This window comes from Crocodylus porosus, unplaced genomic scaffold (assembly GCF_001723895.1).
Source record: "Crocodylus porosus isolate Cpor-Errol unplaced genomic scaffold, CroPor_comp1, whole genome shotgun sequence".
NCBI lineage: Eukaryota > Metazoa > Chordata > Crocodylia > Crocodylidae > Crocodylus > Crocodylus porosus.
In genome coordinates, this window is record NW_017728906.1 from 64,793,629 (window position 1) to 64,816,826 (window position 23,198).

The window sequence follows — 23,198 nt, forward strand, 5'->3', positions numbered from 1 at the left end:
TTAGGCCGCTGGGCCCATGTGCAGTATCTGGAGGCCAGAGAGTTGCTGAATTGGAGAAGCAGAAAGAGACAGATCTCTTTCTACAGAGTATATGCAAAGGAATTGTGGAGTGGGCTTATCTCAGGACTGACTTCCCCAGTCCTCCAGCTGAAGAAGCTGGTGCCAAGATGGGAGAGGAGCAAGATGGATTGTAAGACTTTCTTAGGCCTGCATTGCACTAAGGAAAGGTATGTTTTTAAAAGGTGCCCACTAACACATTGTACGGACCTCATACGGACCGGTCAAACTTCAGTTTTACCTTACTTCAGTTGGTCAAGGTGAACCCCAGGAAGCAATCCTAAGGAAAAGCCTAAAGTTCAACCCAACCAGCTGTAGCAAAGTAAAGCTACAGCTTTCCTTGCTTGCACACAAGGGGTATGTATGTAGGCAAGGAACAGTTACATTAGCAATGTTACTGTTGAACATACCTTTCTTCTTAATGCAGACTGGACCTAAGATGTGATGCACTATCCAGAAGAGAAGATAAGCTAAGCTGCTTTACTCAACTGAAACCTCTGGAAAACCTTGCTGAGCATCACCAGGAGCTTGCTACTACAGAGGCTGCACTGCCAGGATAATCGAGTATGAACTCCCCTCTATGGTCAGTGTCCTACCTCTTCACCTTCTGCTTTTAGTTCAACTCTTGCCACTAGCCCATTTTCCTGAGCAAGACTTGAAGTCATGCACAATGCCCATGGCCCCTCTGCTTTTCTGCATCCATGGAACACATGATCACAACTAGAGCCTTACAAGCTAAAGGGCTCAGTTCTGACTGCCTCATTTTTAGCAGTAACAGGGGTAAGACTGAAAGGATATAGAGAAGGCAACAAGGACACTTAAGGGTATGGCAAGGATTGAGCTAAGTCTGTAGATATTACACACATTTTCCCTTGGAAAAAGAATTAGAGGGAACTCATTTAAGGCATTAAAACTTATGAGATCTATAGAAAAATTGGATCAGCCTACCATTTTAAAAATGCACATGTTTTGCCTTATGTAGAACACTGCAGTCAGGCATGTGGTTTGTGCTATTAGGTACTGGCTGCTAGGGCTGTGCGAAGCTTCAGTCGCTGATTTGATTCAGCGGAGATTCAGCCTGATTCAGCAGCCGAATCTCCAAATCTGAATTGAATCAGGAGACCCTTTAATCTCTCTGAATCGGATCAGAACCCTTCAAATCGATTTGGAGAGAGTCAGAGAGATTCAACGATTCCGACATAGACATAGCTTGAAATGCTTTTTCTACATACCTCAAGGTACCAGGTAGCTCGTGAACACTGAGACGCTCGTGAGGAGAGTCTCATGGGAGTGCGGTGGGGAGGGGTGTCCCCAGCATGCCTGGCAGTGGAAGCACTTCTGATCCACTTCTGGGTCCACAGTGGAGCATGCGGGGGACCCACCCCACACTCCTCCCACTCTGCAACTGGTGCTTCCTGTATCTGGGGGGGCACCCAGGGTCCCCCCAGGGCTGATTGCTGTGCTGGAGGGATGTGGGGGAGGTCCACCGTGTGCTAGACTGCAGAGCCGGAGGTGGACTGGAAGTACTTCTGATCCACTTCCGGGTCTGCTGCCAAGGATGCAGGGGGGCCCCCTGTATTCCTGTGGGACACTCCATCTGCCCCAGCATTGCAGCATTCACAAGCCATGCCTGGTACCTTGAGGTATATAGAAAAAAAACATTTAAAGCTGTGTCTATTGCTGAATTGCTGATTCTCTGAATCAGCATCAAATCTTTAGATTCAGATTCAGCTAAATTGAATTAGGAAAGTGATCCACATCAATGAATAAAATCACTATCCCCTGAACTGGGCCAAATCCGAACTGAATATGGCCCATTTCACACACCCCCACTGGCTACTGCATGAGGTGGATCTGGGGCTTTTATCTTCTGATCCAGTAAGGTAAATCAAATATCTCTGTTGTCCACATGAAAGATTAACTTCCCAAAGGTGCATAAATTAAGAACTGAGTTTCTCAAATGGATCATTCCTTGTGCATACAGGGAATAAGCAACAAGACACTGGCCTAGCATGTCATGATTTTGTGTTCTTCCTAATAGTAAAAGCTGAAAATTAGCTATTGAATTCAGAAAGGTTTAATGTACACCATGGGAAAGCCAAAGCTGTCCCAAGAACTGACTGAAAATTAAAGCTGTTGGAATCGGTATCTCTACCACTAAATTATATATTCTTTTAAAGTGTTTCTTTAATTTGATGCTGACTCTTTTGTGGCCCACATCTGCAGTAGAAAGAAAGGAAACAATGGAAGAAAGAAATCAATATCAGTTATCTCAGACAGAGACCTATAGCTACTGAACGCACCGCAGGAGGAAAATAATTGACTGACTGTGCGAGAGCAGACTGTCTTTTTGCTATCCTTATAACGCAGTCCATAAAACCAAAAGTGGGGAAGATGGAAGAAAAATGACTGTTTTTATTTCTGCCCCACTTTGCTCATTAATCAAAGCAGTTGTCAAACCAGCAAGAGTATGGGCAGAATGGAAGAAAGCAACATATAAATATTCAAAAGGAACACAAGAAAAATACTTTGTGGATATACCTCTTTTTAATGTGCAGGAAGCATATTGTTACACCCATGTTGTACTACCATATAACAAATGGACTGTGTGAGAAAGCTGCATTAATTCAATCCATTTTAAGTGGGGGAGCTAAATCCATTTTAAGTGGGGGACCTGAAGGAAGCACAAGCAGGAGGGGGCAACAGGGGAGGCCTCATTCTTCCTGAGAAAGTAGGGCAATCAGCTAGTCACCTCAGGTGTCTATACACCAATGCACAGAGTCTGGAAAACAAGCAGGAAGAATTGGAATTTCTTGCACAATCAAGGAACTATGATGTCATTACAATAACGGAGACTTGGTGGGATAGCTTCATGATTGGAGTACTGTCATGGATTGGTATAAACTGTTCAAGAAGGACAGACAGGGGAGAAGAAGAGGAGGAGTAAAAGAGCTGTATGATTGCTAAGAGCTCCAGTATGAAAATGGAGATAGTCCTGTTGAAAGTCTCTGGGTTAAGGTTAGAGGGGAGAGCAACAAAGGCGATGTTGTAGTGGGTGTCTGCTATAGACCACCAAACCAGGAGGATGAGGTAGATGAGGCCTTCTTCAGACAACTAGCAGAAGTTTCCAGATCACAGGCCCTGGTTCTCATGGGGGATTTCAATCACCTTGACATCTGCTGCTGGGAGGGCAATACAGCAGTGCACAGACAACCCAGGAAGTTTTGGAGAGTGTTGGAGACAATTTCTTGGTGTAAGTGCTGAAGACACAAACTAGGGGCCATGCTCTTCTTGAACTGCTGCTCACAAACAGGGAAAAATTGGTTGAAGATGTAAAAGGGGATGGCAAGTTGGGCAGCAGTGACCACGAGATGATCAAGTTCAGGATCCTGACAACAGGAAGAAAGGAGAGCAGCAGAGCATGGACCCTGGACTTCAGAAAAGCAGACTTTGACTCCCTCAGGGAACTGATGGGCAGGATCCCCTGGGAGGCCCATCTGAGGGGGAAAGCAGCCCAGGTGAACTGGTTGTATTTTAAACAAACCTGACTGAGGATGTAGGAACAAATCTTCCTGATGTGCAGAAAAAATAGAAAATGTGGCAAACAACTAGCTTGGCTTTGCAGAAAACTCTTCAGTGAGCTAAAACACAAAAAGTAATCTTACCAGAAGTGGAAGCTTGGACAAACAACTTGAGAGGAGTACAAGAGTATTGCTCTGGCATACAGGGATGAAGTCAGGAAGGCCAAAATGCAATTGGAGTCGCAGCTAGCAAGGGACGTGAAGGGTAACAAGAAGGATTTCTACAAGTATGTTAGCAACAAGGGGAAGGTCAGGGAAAGTGTGGGTCCCTTACTGAATGGGAGAGGCAACCTTGTGACAAATGATGAGGAAAAGGCTGAAGTACTCAATGCCTTTATTACCTCAGTCTTTACAGGTAAGGTCAGCTCCCAGACTACTGCACTAGGCAGCACTGCTTGGGGAGAAGGTGAGCAGCCCTCAGTGATGAAAGAAATTAGGGACTATTTAGAAAAGCTGGACATGCACAGACGGGATGCCTCCAAGGGTGCTGAGGGAGTTGACTGATGTGACTGCAGAGCCACTGGCTATCATCTTTGAAAAATCATGGCAACTGTGGGAGGTCCCAGACAATTGGAAAAGGGAAAATATAGTGCCATCGTTAAGAAAGGGAAGCAGGAAGATCCAGGGTACCACAGAGCAGTCAGCAGACCTCAGTCCCCAGAAAAATCATGGAGCAGATCCTCAAGGAATCCTCAAGCACTTTGAGAAGGTGATTAGGAACAGTCAGCATGGATTCACCAAATGCAAGTCATGCCTGACCAACTTGATTGCCTTCTATGATGAGATAATTGGCTCCATGGATGTGGGGAAAGCAGTGGGCATAATATACCTTGACCATAGCAAGGCTTTTGACATCATCTTGCACAGCATTCTTGCAAGCTGAGGAAGAATAGGTTGGATAAATGGACTATAAGGCAGATAGAAATCTGGCTGGATTGTTGAGCTCAGCGGGTAGTAATCAATGGTACAATGTCTAGTTGGCAGCCAATGTCAAGTGGAGTGTCCCAGGGGTCAGTCCTGGGGCTGGTTTTAGAACCATAGAATCACAGAAAATTAGGGTTAGAAGAGCCCTCAGCAGGACATCTAGTCCACCCCCTGCTCAAAGCAGGACTATCCCTGACTAGATCATCCCAGCCAAAGTTTTGTCTAGCTTTGTCTTCAAAAACTCTAAGGATGGAAATTCCACAACCCCTCTGGGTAACCTGTTCCAGTGTTTTACTATCCCCCTCCAGTGAGAAAATTCTTCCTAATATCTAACCTAAACTTCCCTTGCTGCAACTTGAGACCATTGCTCCTTGTTTTGTCATCTGCCACCAGTCAGAACAGTCTAGCTCTATCCTCTTTTGAACCCCCCTTCAAGCAGTTGAAGGCTGCTATTAAATCCCCCCTCAGTCATCTCTTCTCTAGCCTAAGTAAGTTCAGTTCTCTTAGTCTGTCCTCATTAGTCATGTCCCCCAACCCCTGAACCATTTTTGTTTTCCTCCACCCGACTCTCTCCAATTTGTCTGCATCCTTTCTGTAGTGGAGGACCCAACACTGAACACAGTACTCCACACATGGCCTCACCAGTGCTGAATAGAGGGAAAGAATCAGTTCCCTTGACCTACTGGCAACACACCTACCAATGCAGCCCAGTATGCCATTAGCCTTCTTTGCAACAAGGGCACACTGTTGGCTCAGATTCAGCTTATTGTCCACTGTAACCCTCAAGTCCTTTTCTGCAGAGCTGCTGCACAGCCAGTCAGTCCCCAGTCTGTACCGGTGTATAGGTTTGTTCCATCCTAAGTGCAGGATTTTACACTTGTCCTTGTTGAACCTCATGGGATTACTTTTGGCCCAATCCTCCAATTTATTTAGGTATCTCTGAAGCCTAGTCCTACCCCTACCCTCCAGTGCATCTACCACTCCCCCCAGCTTGGTGTCATCCGCAAACTTGCTGAGGATGAACTTTAAGCCACATTCAAAGTCATTGATGAAGACACTGAACAAAACCTGCCCCAGGACCAACCCCTGGGGCATTCCACTTGATACTGGCTGCCAACTAGACATCAAGCCATTGATTACTACTCTAAGCCCGATCTGCAGATGCTCATGTTTTGTTCAATATCTTCATTAATGATCTGGAAGATGGGATGGATTGCATCCTCAGCAAGTTCATGGATGACACCAAGCTGAGGCGTGAAGTAGATTCAAATGATGTTAGGGCTAGGATTCAGAGTGACCTAGACAAATCGGAGGATTGAGTCAAAAGAAATCTCATGAGGTTCAGTAAGGACAAGTGCAAAGTCCTGCACTTAGGATGGAAGAATCCCATGCACTCCTAAAGCCTGGAAACTGACTGGCTAAGCAGCAGCTCTGCAGAAAAGACTTGAGGATTAAAGTGGACAATAAGATGGATATGAGTCAGCAGTGTTCCCTTGTTGCCAAGAAGGCTACCAATGTACTGGGTTGCATTAGTAGGAGCGTTGCTAGCAGAGCGAAGTAATTATTCCACTGTATTCTTCACTGGTGGGGCCACATCTGGAGTACTGTGTTCAGTTTTGGGTCCCCCACTACAGAAAGAAAATGGAAAAGTCGGAGAAAGTACAGAGAAGGGCAAAAAAAAATGGTTTGGGACTTATGAGGAGAGGCTGAGGGAACTGGGTTTATTTAGTCTTCAGAAGAGAAGACTGAGAGGGGATTTCATAGTAGCCTTTAACTACCTGAGTGGTGGTTACAAAGAGGATGGAGCTAGACTGTTTTTAGCAGTGACAAATGACCAGGGATCTGGGTTTTCCATTACCCATGGAAAAAACAGAAAAAAATGCGGATTTTCACTTTTAACTGAGAAAAATGGAGATTTTTCATTTTAACAGAGAGACACATGGATTGTTCCAAATTTGCAAGCAGCATTCTGAAGGCTGGCAGAGTTTCAGCCTGCAAGGGGCTGGGAGGAGTGGGAGAAGGGTGGTCAGGCATGTGCGAGCTCACACAAGCACATGGCCACCTGGCAGCCTGGAGAGCAGCTCCCACAGATAAGTCTGGTGAGGGGGGAGGGTGGATTGAAGCCCCCAGAGGGTGGGAGGGAGCTGGGAAGGGCTGCGGCTGCAGCTGGCACTGAGGCTGCTGCCCAGCTGGGGTGGTGTGTGGGGCTGGGACCTACGGCTTATGTGCACTCCTGGGTAGGGGGTGTACATGCCTCTCAGATAAGTGCATGGGACAGGGGCAAGCTGCCTGCTGTGGGCTCTGGCTCATCACCCTACTGCTTTTCACCCCCCGCCCCCGGTCTGTGTAGCCCAGTGGGCAGGACCTGGCGCAGCAGGGCAGAGTGGACAAAATGCTCCCTGTCCTCCCTGCAGCAGCAGGGGTGGCAGTGTCGAGTTCTGCCCCTTGCTGATGCCAGGCAGGAGAGGTAACCTCACCATGCCAGCACAGAGCCTGCAGCAGTGGTATCAAGCTTCTCTGCCTGGCCCTGCTCTGCTGCCCTGGGTCCCACCCATTGGGTTACAGAGGCCCCGGGGGGGAGGGCAGCAGTGCACAGAGTCCAACCCTGCAACAGGCAGCCTGCACCTGCCCCCATCCCTATGATGGGCCATGCTGCCTGTGGAGGAGGGGGAGTTGGGCTCTACACTCCGCTGTGCTGTAGCAGTCACTGCTTCCCATGGGCAGCAGCTGGGGTCAGGTGCTGCTGTGGAGGGCAGGAGGCTGTGGACCTGGGTCTGTGGCCTCTTAGGCCTGACAGCTGGGGGCCCCCTCTGGCAGGGCTGGGGCGGGGGAGTCAGGGGCATTAGCAGGGCTTGGGGGGCTGTGGGGGGGAGGGCCACCAGCGGGGCAAGGATGCTATGGATGGGGAGTGAAGGGCACAAGCAGGGCTGGGGGGCTGTGGCTTCGGAGTTAGGAGCCTGGACCTCATTCCTGGTGAGCGAAAGGGGTAGGCGGAGCTCAGATTTCCATAATAAAAAACCCAAGATCAAATACCAAAATTTATAGATACTTAGAATTTATTTTATTACAGTGATTAAGGCACCAGTAGGCTTCCAAATTTCTTTAAAATTGTAAATATGTCAATAAAACATTGTGATCAATTGATACCTATACATAGCGGCGTTTCATTTTAATTACAGATTTGGGGTTTTTTATCAGAGAATATGCGATTTTTAAACAGAAAAAACCAGGATCCCTGCAGATGACAGAACAAGGAGCAATCATCTCAAGTTGCAGCAAGGGAGGTTTAGATTGGATATTAGGAAAAGCTCTCTCACCAGGAGGGTGGTGAAGCACTGCAACAAGTTACCTAGAGAGGTGGTGGAATCTCTGTCCTTTGTGATTTTTAAGGCTTGACTTGACAAAGCCCTGGCTCAAATGATGTAATTGGGAATGGTCCTGCTTTGATCAGCGGGTTGGACTAGATGACTTCCTGAGGTCCCTTCCAACCCTATTTTTTATGATTTTATGATTCTATGAATTTATACATGCTCTAGAACAAGAATAGGTTGCTTCATCTTAGTTTAAGTCAACTGGGAACAAATGTAAGTCAAACCACCCCCGCTTCTCAAATAGATATATCCACACATGCTTGTATCATTTTAAAAACCAAGTTAAACCAGTGTAAATTGTTCATTTAGACTGAGGTTAAGCCCTCTTTCACTGAATCAGCCTTAGACCAATACATCTCCAACCACTAAATGTGAACAGAGAACTGCTGTATTAATTGGGTCTTAGCTTGTTTGCCTCAACAGTGAGTTCAGCTATAGGACACCAAATGAAGGTTTATAAAACATTTCTCCACTGTTAACAATAACAGCTGGTAGGAAAGGACAAAATGGAAATAAAGAGACTGAATTTGTCCAGATCCAAGAGCCTATCGAAGATATAAAGCAGGGGTATATTGAGATCATGCCTGGTATAAAAGAGAAGCATGTGGGTGTATCTACATGATACATTATCATACAGTTGCCTAAGTAGCTCCACAGTAAAGCATTATCGTATACATGAGTGGTGCTATTAGGCCAGAGTAAATTAATTAACTCTGCCATAGGATAGTACTGCCCAACACAAGTACTACTTTATGACAAAGTTATTTACTGTACCACAACACACATGTAGATGGTGACCAGGCCTGACTAGGACGTAAAGGTGCACAGTACAGAGCTGCCTGCTAGCTAGCCTCACACTGTAGCACCCGCATGCCCCAGCCAGCTCCTCCACAGCATGTTGAGCTGAGCAGGAGCTGACTCCCAGGACCTTCTGCCAGTCAGAGCTGCTCTGCCCTGGCTCAACATGCTGTGGTCCCAGGTTCATGTGTAAATGCTGTACCCAGGAGCAATAAACTCTGGCATGAACTGTGTTGGGGTTTATCATGTCAAATTAATTTCACATGTAGATGCACTCTCTTACTACAAATGTAGGGAACAAAATTGGTGTGTTGGAAATTTGGCTAATTAGCAAAGAAATAATAAGGGGCTGGGCTATTTCTCATATAACCTCCTCTTGTGTTCTTTAGGAAAAGTTACTTGGAGGGAAGAATGAAGAACTGAAGGTTTCCCATAAGAGGAATAAGGGCTGTCAGGTCTTCCCTTTGCTCTAGGGAATTTGTCCTTTGTTTATTTGTGGCCTTGAAGATCACAGCATAATTGTGATGGCCCAACTTCCATGCACCAGATAGGATGCATGATTAACACCACTGCATCTATAAGGATCCCACAGAGACCCAGCTCTGTCTTCCCTTCCCTCAAATATTCCTTTCTGTTGCCTATTACCCTCCTCCTGTCCTCTATTCCTCTCTTTCTCTCTCTGTAATTCCAACTGTATTGCAGTGCACCCCATAAGGAAACAGCCCGTCCTGCCCTGCCAGAGGAAGACTTGTCAAAGGGAGGGATCTGACCCGAACAGCCAGGTAATGTTCAAGACCAGGCAAGCAAGCACAAGTCCAGAGCAGCAGCAATCTAGCAGGCCACAGCAGCACTCAATAACTGACTGGCCACTTTGTGTCATGAGAATGTCAATAAAAAGGTAGAATTTCCCCCACATTTACTGTCCTGCTTCCTCTTCCCCTTTACTTTTACATATCTGTTTTGTCATAACAAAGACAGTGACTATCCTTTACAACTTAGAACTGAAAACAGATCTGAGTTGTAGTTCTTTTTTCTCTCTGGATGGCTTGACAGAATATAAGACTTTAACTGATACCCTATCTCTGAAAAGGGGGCTTTGGTAATTTTTAATTAAGTTTTCTTTGTATAGCCACTAGATTTCAATTTTAAAACACTTTGCTTGCTCTGATTCTTTTCCCTTTACATATCCTAGTCAATAAATTTCCAAACTCTGGCATATATTTCCTACTGTGTTTGCCATGGTAACCAACCAGGCTTACGTATCTGTATTCAGAGCCCCAAACCAGTTTAACTGATTCATGTTGTACAATGACAGGGTCATATTCTCACACCTCTGACCTATTTATGCCACCAGTATTAACATAAAAGATCTATGCCCTCTTATTGCAAAATTCGTTGTACAAGATACAAGTTTCAGATCACTCCAACTCCTGGGCATGCAACATGTCACTCTTGCAAGTAGAAATAAATTCATACCTGTTTCCGCACATGAACATTTCCTTCCACTGGCATGTTGTAAGCACTCTGGATCAAATTTTTAGCAATGAAATAATAATAAACTGAAATGACTGACAAGGGGATGATGTAAAAGATCAGAAATGAAGCCATTGAATGAATTTTTGGATGCAGGCCATCAGAATGTGGGTAGGGAGCACAACTGATGAATGTTTTGTTAGTGCCTTTATCATGGAAAGGGTGCATGTCAGAAAATACAGCTTCAGGAATGGCAAGCAGCATGGATAAAATCCAAATCATAGCAGCTTTCACACAAATCTTCATGAACGCATGGGAGGCCTGGATATCCATTGGTCTCACTATTGCTTTATACCTAAGAACAAAAAGAAATGACCCTTTTACTAATGACAACACTGAACATTACTTGGGTTGGGACAAATTTATTCTTGTCCAATCCTGAACTATTTCCCCTTTCAGTAGAAAAGACCATCAGTGTATTGATTCTCAACACATATATTCCAAAATTCGTGCATATATTTTCTGAAATATTATCTATCTATCTATCTAGAAATTTGTGCATATATGTACAAATGGAATCAAGAGGAAGTAAAATAAGTCAGATTTTACTTGCCAAACATACATTAGTGTATACCCTTCAGTATTGTTCATGGAAACTGGACTAGATATTGCTGAAAGAGCTAGTAAAACTTCCATTAATTTCAATTGCAATTGTGAGTACACAGCACTCTGAAAGTCAGCCCATATGCTTTTCAAAATTATAGAAGACATTATGTCCACTCTAATTACCTTTGGTCTTTCAGGCTGAAATTTCCATTTGCCTATATTTAATTATAACCACTCCAAGTAACTACTGTTTTTAGAACAGACGTCTCAAAGAAAGAAATTGCATCTCATACTCAACAGAGATCCTTTGAGTTACAATTCAATGCACAAGCAAACTGCACATACAACCCATAAATGCAATGAGAAGACCTTGAAATGAAATAGCCACATATAACAAGAAATCTGGATTGATGTACACATGTCAAAGTCCATGCTTCATGAATACTGTTAAGGATTATTAAAGAAGAAAAAAAGCTTGCATTTTGGCCCCGTTTACACAAATTTAACTTCTTAACATGTTAATTTCAATGTAAATAGGAAGGCTGCTGTATGTGCACGCAGTTCAATGTGCTGTAAAATGAGGAACAAGTCATAAAAATGTCCAGCATTGTATGAATATGTTCTACCATATCTATCTGTCTGTCTATCTCTTGTTTGCATGGCACCTTAAATTTAAGGTGTGACTGGGGTCCAAGAATCAGCTCTCCCTGAGTTGGCACATATGGTGTGATTTGGATATTATTCCCAATCTCAGAGTTGTACCTTATGCCATGCACATGGCATGGCAAGAGGCATGACTGTTGGGATCAGGGATCACATCTCATCAAGCCTTTAAATGAACATCTGTCAGGGGTTTTTGGAAATAACAATGCAAATTTCGTACAGTGTTACTCAAGCTCTTGATAATGGAAACTATATGTAATTTACAAACCAGATATATTTTGTTTGCCCTCCCCTTTTAAAGGTTACTAAGGACAATAAATAACTGTTAAATTAATGGTTAAGTCATATCATAGACTAAAAACTGCAGTCTTTTTATATAACAGCATATTATAGATCACAACCCCTGCCCAATACATTTCCATAACTATTACAAAGTGTGTGGACAGAAATAACAACTGAAACATTTCAAATGCCCTTGATACGCTTTCAAGGGCCACCTGCACAAATGTGGTACTACTTCGGGAACATTTAATTTCTTCTAATGAATGCATGGGGATAGAGGACCCATGGTTCCTCCAAAATCCTATAGCGCTCCAGAGCGGTGGAAGGGAGCAGGGTGGACTGACAGCCTGCCAAACTATTAAACTCCAGTGCTCAGGGTGCTGCCGGGACTTGAGGCATTGCCAGTCTCTAGTAGGACTATGCCCTCTGTCTTGCCCCTTGCTGCCATCAGACCATTGACCTCTCCCACCCCAGTCTCCTCACTCCCACTGGTGAGAGGGGAACAGAAGAGGTTTATGCAATAAGTTTCCTATGAATTGCAAACCTAGCAGCGGGGAGACCCTGCTTCCACAGACCCCTATAGTCCCCCACATGGCCCACAATACCCTACTAACCTCTCCTCTCCAGCTCTCTGCTCCAGCAGAAATATCTTCTACTACCAATGCAACCTTCTAACTGGAAATCCATGGCTGCATGAAGCCATAACTCTTTTAAGGCATTCAACCCAGGGATGTGACAGGGGATGTATAAATGTTCCCTGGCTGAGACACATCCCTTTAAAAATGTTTCCAAGTACATTTGGAAATGTTACAAGAGTTATTTCTGTCTGCACTGAGATATGAAAAGGCCAGGAAGTAGATTATTAGAAGCAATACAGCAACAAGAGATGAATCTCACATCTCAGTGTTACATACTATGTATTATATAAAGTACTCACTGATTGGATAACTTCAGTAAGGCCTAAAGGCAGTAAGTACAGAGAATTATATATTTCAAAGTCTCCATATACCTAATTGGATCAAAGCTATATAGTTAGGTTTTCATACATACTTAGTAGGGCTGTGCAAAGCTTCAGTCGCTCATTCGATTTGGTGGAGATTTGGCCTGATTGGGTGGCCTAATCTCCAAATATGAATCAAATCAGGAGACCCTTTATTCTCTCTGAATCAAAGGGGAATCCTCCGAATCAATTCAGAGATTCAATTAGTCTGACATAGACACAGTTTTAAATGTTTTTTCTACCTCAAGGTACCAGGCGGCTCAAGGTGAGGCAGATGGAGGATCCCATGGGAGCATGGCGGGGGATCCCCAGCATGCTCAGCAGTGGACCCAGAAGTGGACCAAAAAAGATTGGTGCCTCCTGGGTCTGGGTGGGCACCTGGGGTCTCCCTGCAGCTGATCACCAAGCTGGGGGTATGCAGGGGCAGAGGTCCCCCATGCATTCGGCGGGTGACCTGGAAGTGGACTGGAAGTACTTCTGGTCCACTTCTGGGTATGCTGCTGAGCATGCAGGGGGGCCACTCCCACTCCTGTGGGATGCTGCATCCGCCACACCATTTCAGCATTCACAAGCCATGCCTGGTACCTGGACGTATGTAGAAAAAAACATTTAAAGCTGTGTCTATGGATGAATCACTGATTCTCCGAATCAGAATCAAATCTTCAGATTTAAATTCAGCCGAATTGAATTGGGACAGTGATTCGAATCAACAAATTGAATCGCAGTCCCCCAAATTGGGCCAAATCAGAATCGAATACGGCCCACTTTGCACACCCCTAATACCTAGGTACTTTTTGGGTATGATTACCATAATATTGTAACTCATAACATTTATATACAGGCATCAACCTTGCATCAGGTTTTCTTTTTTTCTTTTAACTTAAATAGGTAATAGAGCAGGGAAGAATATATTTTGTCAGTCATGTTTCTGCTAGGTTCCTATTTCAGCTGAATTGGGATAAGCATAAGGATGAATGTTAGGCTAAGTCAGCATTTGTTTAAACTTTTTTTATTGAATCAGGGACTAAAGGTAGTACTTTTATCTTCAATAAGAACATCCTGCGTTTGGCTTATCATCTGTTCATAGGCAGAATATTTTCACAGCACTCATATACAGTAATATGCACAAATAATAAAAGGCCTGGCTAAAAGAAAAAAAAAGGAAAAAAAAAGAAAAAAAAGAAAAGAAAAAATGGCAAATAGCAAAGATTTATTAGGCAGATAATAAAAACATATTTGTTCCAAAATTATTGGTGCATATTAACAAGATATGCCTTCCTTAGACGAGATGAATGTGACTACACATGGCAAAGAAGACCAACACTGATTATTAGGGAATCTGCTTTATTTTATAAAGCCTGAGAGAGAAGGTTTAAAAAAGTAAAATATAAGGTTTTCAAGTGGAAACAGTGTGAGGTTGAATGGGTATTTATCAGAAGTGTAATACAAAAAATAAGGTTTGAAAATGAAACAGTGGGCTTAGGTAAATTTTTTTCATTTTGGGGATTACTGTTTAACTTACTGGCATTGATCTAATAGGCATCTGCTGTTACCAATACTTTAATGGGACTCTTCCTAGCTTATGTTCTGATAGAATCTTTCCATACAATCTTCTCATGTTAAATTTGGCTTCCATTCATATAATGATGTGTAAGCAGCTTGTGTCCTTGTTTTTTCTATGTGGGGTAAAGAAATGTGTGATATGCTAGGACTTATCTAGTGTAGAGGCTAAACAGAGTATATAAGTATCAGCGTCCCCAAAGTTCAAAGAGTGACAAGTCAGGCTACTCATTTGTTACTACACGTGGCTCAAGTCTTTCTTTCCATAGCACTTTTCTTTCAAGAATTTTGCTGTAGAAGTTTAATCAACCATGAAGTTCATAATTAATTAAAAAACCACTCATCTTCATTTCAAGCTGTGAAGTAAGACGCTCATGACTTTAAAGCCAGTTAGTTATGCTCTTCAACTTCTGCATTTTTATGTGACAGTTCCATTATTACTTCAGACCTGGCCAGCATCTGTTTGCAGTCCTCCTACTTTTTCTATGGGCCCTGCCACATGCCCAAATGAAAGCTGGATAGAAACCAGCAACAGAGTTGTTACAAATTTTCAAGCACTAACTTTGTAGCTGGTTGGCTCTTTTTATAACTGAATGGTCATTTTTATGCTGTGACAATTACTTTGCATGTGTGGCCTGTCTAAATTTATTCACGATTAACCACTTAATTGATTAATATATGTAATGTTTAACAGGGGCCTATGCATTTATTTTTCCTGAAGATTTATTTTATCTGCCAGTAGTATACATATCATCTTCTTTCCAAGTTGCAAAAGATTGGATTCTGCAATCTCTAGTGATGGCTATTGTGACTTATCATGAAACATGCTCCAGACTGCATGAACTATATAGGGCTCAGGTTACTACTCTGTAGGCAAAACGTACTGCCTTAGCACTAGCTATCACTGGAAGATGTGACTGACTATTTGTAGAGTTGTGAAGAATCAAGCTGACTGATATAATGCTGATTCCATGTTTCCCTCTCCTAGGTAGGTATATTATACATGATAACTAGCATGCGCACAATAACAGTTTGTAATGTTGGCCAAAGCCCTGAAGTATAACAGGGATAAGGGAGCCATTCCTACTCAAAAAGACCAGGACAACTGGTTAAAACTGGTTTAAAATCTTCCATGTCCACTCAGCATCATGGCCCTTTGTTTGTTTTGTTACCTGTTAAGTTGCTACACACTAGGTTCAAAATGATCATAAATCCCTACAAGGCACATCCACATTGACCTCTGTACAGTGAGTAATGCATTGTCCAAGAATAGTATTGAAAATTGTAGTGGTGCCCTTTCAATTAAATGAGACATTTTTCCATTGATAGGTGTTGGATCAGAATAAAGCATACAAACTTAATGTATTTAACTCCTGCACTTGGTCATAGCTGCATATTTGGGGGATACCTAAACATTATTTCAGAAGCTCCCTAGTGTCAAATACTAGTATGTTCTCAAGTGCCCTGCTGAACTGTGACTTAACTGAAACTCTTAATTACAAATGTTCACAGAAGTCCATGTGAGAACACTGGTAGGGCCTGTCCCACCACAAAATACATGCTTACCACACAATGGTAGTCTGAAGCATAGAGCTGTGTCAGGCTCTTAATAAAAAAAACTTAGCTGCTGCCTGCCTCTATTTGCTACCCCAGCTAGCTCTCAGATTCATTCGCTCTAATTATTGTGTGATATGACTACTTTTCAGCTCAAAATCCACTAAAGAAACACCTACAAAAGATTAAAAACATGATATGATTCATGCACTATAGCAAAGGACAACGTTTAAAAAGAAAAATATATCTCTGAAGACTCTGCCACATAAAAACTGATATAAGAAAGAATTACTGTCATTTCCAATTGCTCCAAGATGTCAAAAGACAAGGATGAAAAAGACTGGGTTGCTGATTTGATTGAAAATATGAACAAGCCACTGACCTCTTCAAAGACTAAACTGTGCTGCCCCAACTGCACCTATTAGAAGCCGATCTGCTACACAGAAGCATTCTGTGAACCATATTCAGGACAGCGGCTGGCATTCTGTGTGCCTTTGGGATGTCATTCTCTGCAGTTACAAAGGAAATCATACAAGTCGCTTAGGGAAAAAAAGAATCTTTAAAACTCCATTTTTAACGCATCACATACAGTCAAAGGGAAAGCAATCCATCTAACAGCTAGGACTGTGCGAAATTTCACCAACTCTTTTGTTCTGACTTATTTCGAGCTCGAAACAGTGAAATGGAGGGTTTTGAAACAGCCTCAAAACAAAATGAGGGCAATTGAAATGTTTCAAAAGTTTTGAAATGTTTCAAGTTTCGAAGCTCAAGCTGGGCTTGTCTGCAGGGAAACAGAAAATAAAGAGAGGTAGGGGGAGCAGGGGGAAAGGGGAGGGAAGGAGTGCTCTCATTATTGACTGTGTAGCTGGCCAGTGACTGTGATCTTTCCCTGAGGTCCTTTCCAATCCGAGTGCTCTGGGGAAGGGATGGAAAAATAGCATAAAGGGCAGCATTGTTTGAACTGCCCTGTTTTCTGCCTTGGGGTCTGACTACCAACCTATCTTCCAGCTCAGAAGCCTAAGACAATGAAAGCTAGTACTAGTGTTGAGCTGCTGCATCCCCCTTCTCCCACCCCCACTACAGCATCTCCCTCATCCCCTGATGCCTCAATTTCCATTTTCGCTGACTGGCTTTCTTGCCTGCATTGCATGATGCCAGCCTCTGGCTTCTTTACTATTCCTTCCATCCAGGAACAGCACCCCCCCACCCTCAACTGCAGCTGCTTCCTCCACTTAAAAAAGTTTTTCAACCCGAAAACTTGCTAAGATATATTTCTGTAACTAACTATTCAGTTGGTCTGCTAAACCATACCAGCTTAGATTGACTCAAAGGAAAGGACCTTGTTTGCCAGTGCCATGTCCTTAGACCAACACCCCGAGCACCTGACTGGAAGGACGCAGGGCTCTGGGCCCATCTAAGCCCCAGGGCTGGGGCTGGCAGGGAGAGTTGTCTGGCAGCTCCTGGAGAAGAAGCTCCTGCAGGAAAGGAAAGATAAGCTCTACCTGTGACAGTTTGGCTGTCTGAGATGCTGCTGGTGCTACTGTGCTGCTTACTGAGTTATTACCTGTTGTCATTTAAAGTTGTGGACTGGACTGAGGCTGTAGGGGAGGAGGAGGCCTCAATGGGGCAGCACACTACCGTGTTGTGTAGAGGACCCACCACCAGTGAGGGCATGCCTTAACCCACACACACACACACACAGTGCCACCCATGTCACGAGTTTTGCTTGTCAGCAGCCTGAGGTGCAGTTTCCTAGAAATCCCTGCACCTATCTCCTTGAAAGCTGGGAGGCTCTATGGCCTCAGCAGGGCCTACCATGCCTACAGTTTTCACCCCGCTGCACCTTAACACACACACAGTGTCACCCACATCATAAGTTTTGCTCATCTACAGCCTGAGGTGCAGTTTCCCAGAAACCCCTGCACCAGTCTCCTTGAAACTTGGCAGGCTTCATGGCCTCAGAAAGGGCTACCATCCTTGAAGTTTCATCCATATCAGGCAAGAAATGACAAAGTTGTAGGCAGTTTTGTGCTTCTCCATTATAGCCTATGGGCAAAACATTGAAACAGTGTCAAAACAACAAATAGTTTTGACAAAACGAAATGGAACAGCAGTTTCAAAACCAAATGAAACTGGAAACGAAACACTGTTCCATTAAAATGTTAAAATGGAAGTTAAAATGAATAGTGCTGTTTTGTACAGCCCTAATAACAGCACAGAACTAGATTTTTGGTCCATACTGCAAGCTTCTGTGTTGATTTACAGCTAGCTTCATTAACCATTTTAGGAGCCCCTGGGTGCATCTACATGTCACCCTACATCACCGTAGCAACATGCTACAATGACACAGAAATCACGTCAGTCTACCTGTGACCCACAGCTACTCTGTAGCAGCATGCCACTATGGCAAAATAACATCTACACCTCACTTTAGCGTGCCACTATGGCGAAATAGTGGCTAAAACTAACCATGTGCCGTGTGCATGTCACAGTACGGGCGTTTACTGTGCCATGCATTAGTATTTCCAAAAGGAAGTACTAAAGCACAGCAGAGTAACAACGTTGCCATAGGGCAATGTGTAGATTCCTCCCTTGTATATAGGGAAATCCTCAGGATGGACTGAATTGCTACAGCAGTACCAGGACTGTTCCTTTTTTCTTATCTCCTTGTATTTAACCCATTGCTTCAAGACTTACATGCTTACATGTGTTGCTTACATGTAGAGGCCTGGAAGGCATATCTGTTCCCCTCTGGCTCCTGTTGTGTTTGTTTTGTTTTTGGTTTGCATTCCTCTTTACCACAAGAGATGGACCATGCGTAGAGATAAAAGGCTGGGCAGGGTGCATTGGTCATTCTCTCTTATCCTTCTAAAAAGCATCTCAGGTACTTGGCTCCTGGGTCTTACATACCCAGGGTTACAGTGATTGTCAGATTTGGGGGAGGGAAGGAGTTTCCCCCTCCCAGTCAGGTTGGCAGGGATTGTTGGGACAGTCTTGCCTGACTGTAGCATAAAGCATGGCTTACTCCCTAGGATCATCTGACTATATTGCTTCATATAAACCCTAACAGTGCAGGACCTCCAGGCACTGAAAACACCCTCTGCTACTTCTGTGGTGCTCTTGAGACTGTGCCTAAGAAGCATACCCTGCCCATTCACTCCTGCTCCACACACAACAAATCCAGAAGGGAGGCAGTGAGGGCACCCCCCCTGTTGCTGCTTTCAAAATTGGTCTCTGTCTTGCTTAAGAGTGGAAGTCAAGGGGAGGGGAAGGCAGGGGAGGGACTGGAGGGCATCTCTGGGGCAGCTTCACTGCTTCATTTTGGGAAGCGTTTACAGATCAGGAGCAGTGCCTGCTTGTTGGCAGTACTATCAGAAGTGCCATGAAAGCAGTATGGACAAGACCCCAGACTATCATTGCTTTCTACCTGTGGCACATCATTGTTTGGGAAGTCTTATGTTTTTCTACTAAGATCCCAATTTGTAATAGGCTGGTAGGAGCCATTGTGTGGCTTGTCTTAGCAGGAGGGGCCAGAGTTCTTGTGGACCATTTTGGAGTTAAAGTGTATTATATGATTGCAAGTGGACTGGACAAGATGACCCAGATACCACTGTCCTCTGTTCTTACACTCTCCTTTTCTTGATTCTGAAGCACAGCCTTGCAAGATGGGCCAGGTCAGAGAGCCCTTGTACCCCAGCAAACTTTTGCAGTTAAGAGTTCCTGTGACTTTTAACAGCTTCACAGCTAGCACAATTTTTTGGTGGGGAAGAATGGGAGATAGGGACAAGTAGCAATATCTGTACCACAAGTGACAGAGGCAGCCCTCTGTGTGGCACATGGCAGCCTGGCGAGGGGACAGGCAGCACAGCAGCTGAGAGAGCAGGAGGGAGAAAGCAAAGCAGCAGGTAAAGCAGGGATCACAAGAAAGGAGGCAGAAGGTAAAGTAGCAGATTGGGCAGGGGAAGGGTATTAGAGTGGCACTCAGGGTGGCTGTGGGACTACTTGGTGGCCCACCTGCCAGAAAAAGGTTGCTCACACCTTAGTTGACAGATACTGTACTTGGTTCAGGAGGATTCATCTGGTATTGAACTGGCCAGTAGGACAGCGTAAATGGTACTTTTGCACTCCATCCTCTGAGCTTCACCAAATGCCAAGGTTCAGAGCCTAATCCACTGGCCCTAAATTCCAATGAATTTCTTTTAAAATGAATTATGTACAATGAAGTTTACTCAAATCTGAAACAAGACGAGAACCTAAGGAAGTCTGAACTTCTCTAATCCCTGTTCTGTCCTTAAAAGCAGGGTAATAGCAACACAACACTGAAAGCATTTCTCAGTCTAATAAGTTTTAACAAGTAGAAGTTAACTGCCTCCCTACCAGCCTGGGGGCTGATTTTTCTTGCTTCTTGTAAATTTGTTTTAACTGCCAGAATTAAAAAAAGAAGAAAGGCTGAAAATGATTAATAACATCTAAGTACAGTACTTGTCTTTTTTTTTGCTGAATCCCAGAAAGGCACTGTCCTTCTGGATCTATATTGTGCTCAATGGATAATTATCTACCACAGCTGAAATCACCAACTTGTTATGTTGTTCTAATATATGCCATAGACAAAGGATTTGTATAGTAAATATTTTTCCCAGTGAACTTAATATGGCAAGGAATTGTTGAAAAATGGTATTATTACTTCTACATTAATAATAGAAATTATAAAGATAATGCTACTTAATGGACTTTGTAGCTTCAGATGTATAAATATGACTTAATTCCAGACAATCAGTATTAATACCATAGCTACAAACATAAACTGACAAATGCTTGTCCATAAGAAAAAAAGTGACATGTAAACACTCTCAAGACACTAATTATAACAAACCCCCATACTGGAGCTTGTGTTTCTAAAATGTAGATCCTTGTCTGGTGTTTTAGCTCCATTATATTCCACAATGGAGCTGAAAATTTATGCTAGCTGAAAATCTGTTTGTGGTTTATTATTGTCCAGATACTTCTAACTACAGAGACCTTAAGGGGATTTTTTATCTGCATGCAAGAGTGTGGGACGTTCTGTGCCCGTACAGCAACGCCACATAATCCGTAGTGTTTTTAACCTCTCCATTTACTACCAAGGAGCTTCCTGTGGCTGCCGTGTGAGCTGCAAAATCAAATAAGCATTGGTAAATGTAGGGGGGAAAGCTGATGTTTTCCTCAGATTTAAATTAATTTAGCTCCATTTGTCTGGGTTCCCATTCTGAGGCCATTCTGTGCTGGTGCCCCAGGCAGCTCTAGTCTTCTTTTCTGTTTCATGCCGTACTTGAATTGCCACCTCACACACTTTATTTTATTTTTTCCTCTCTTTCCCTCTTACAGATCATCAGCTGAACCACTTGTATATGAACTGTGACTTGGGTACCTCTGTGGCTTGCCATAAAAGCTCTTTGATGGACCTCACGTGGTAGTTCTGATAGGTACAACCTGTAAGCCAAACCTAGAGACAAGCTCTGTAGGCTTGCACTGTCTCCTTTGTGGGGTCTGGGAACCCCTTTGTACCATCAGGCCCTAACCTCATGTGAGACCTCTAAGTGCCCACTGTTAATGAAAGAATCTGCCCATTTGCATGAAATATGAGTCCAAAGTGGTACAATGTGACCATGCTGAGAGGAGTTTCTGGCCAGAGCCATGAATTGGGAACACTCCCACACTGCTAAGAGAAGGCTCCAGCATAAGTGGGTATAAATATGGGAATAAATAAGACACTGCCATGTGGCTGTGTTGGAATGTGTTCTGGCACAGCTGATCTACTTCCCTGAGTGAAACACACAGCACCTGTTGTCCTGCAGGATAGCGGGCAATGTGTTTCCCCCTTGCAGAGGTGTGCCCTGGGGAATCTCCAGAGCACGTTTCTATACATGGAGAAAGTCAGTGTTTCCCACTTACAGAAACACGACCCAGAGATTCTCCGGTTTTCTCCACTTACAGGGAATATCTGGGGTACATCTTTGTAAGCAGCAAAAGCCAGGCTTCCCCACTATTACCACCTTTTATCACGCCACAAATATCAGGGGGTGCATCAGGATCTGGGGGAATGCCTGTTCACCAGAGCGCCCTAAGGAATGACAAGGTTCAACAGTCACAAACTCCTCCAAGACCATTTTAGGCTGGACATAAGGAAAAACTTCTTTACTGTCTGAGTCCCCAAGGCCTGGAATAGGCTCCCTCCAGAGGCGGTGTAAGCACCTACTCTGGACTCCTTTAAAAAGCATTTGGACGTTTATCTTGCGGGGATCCTTTGACCCTAGATGACTTCCTGCCCTTGGGCAGGGGGCTGGACTCGATGGTCTTCTGAGGTCTCTTCCAGCCCTAATGTCTATGAAATCTATGAAATATGAGCATTTGTGATATGCCAGATGGTGCAGACACCTGCTTGCTTTCCCTTTGTGCTTCCATAAAAATGGTACGAGAGCACAAAGGTGATGTCTATTTATACCTTATGATATGCATCTCCATCTCTCTGGATGTAACTGTGCTGATGTGAGATGCCAGCATGGATCATATAGTAACTTTCTTCCTCTTCTCCTACTGAATCCATTTTGAATAGAGGGATCACCTGGGGATTTTGCTTTGGTACCTCCTTCTAGCATATTCTTCTGCAACAACAAAATTAAACCAGGCAGGAGTGACTGAAACAGTTTCCCTCAAAGAGCCCTTCCCTCTTCTTACTCTATCCCTCCATAGACAAGTGGGACTTGTCTGTTCTGGCTCAGCCATGGGTCTTTTGGAGGACAGGACTGAGCATCAGCTGCTCCTGCCCAAGGCCACTGATGTGCTCAGAGCCAAAATTTTTACCATGAGGCTGTTCTGGATTTGTTTGCCACGCCTGCTGGAGCTATCCCTGCCTAAAATCAAGGGCTCAAGAGCCCTTCTAATTTAATATAACATTAAAAGGCATAATACTCCTACACTGTGTATGGGCTACAGCACATTTTAGTCTACATTCATTGGTCTGCAAATGGAACCCAAGTATGTAAAAAAATCTGCGTAAAATGTTCACAGCAAAATTCCCCAAAACTTGCCTGTCCTCTGTTGTCCCTGTGCCCCTTCCCCACCACAAACTCAGTGCTTTTATTATACAAGGTTTGCAGAATGATTTATGAACAGGGATCTTAGTTTTCTCTGATTTAAAAAAATCTCCAATTTTCAGTTAAAAATGAAACCCCAAAACCACATTTTTCTATGATTAAAATGAAACATCATCTTTTATATATATAGCTAGAGCTATATAGATCTATATATATATAGATATAGATGCACACACACATATATATCTATACACAT

The 23,198-nt window shown here is 43.7% G+C and overlaps 1 protein-coding gene across 1 annotated transcript in view; it reads right to left on the reverse strand.

Moving 5' to 3' along the window:
- Positions 1 to 23,198, reverse strand: part of GRPR (gastrin releasing peptide receptor) — a 36,461-nt gene that overhangs the window by 1,331 nt on the left and 11,932 nt on the right. The window contains exon 2 of the mRNA XM_019529274.1: positions 10,208 to 10,559. Coding sequence (XP_019384819.1) covers positions 10,208 to 10,559 — 352 coding nt within the window. The remainder of the gene's footprint in view (positions 1 to 10,207; positions 10,560 to 23,198) is intronic.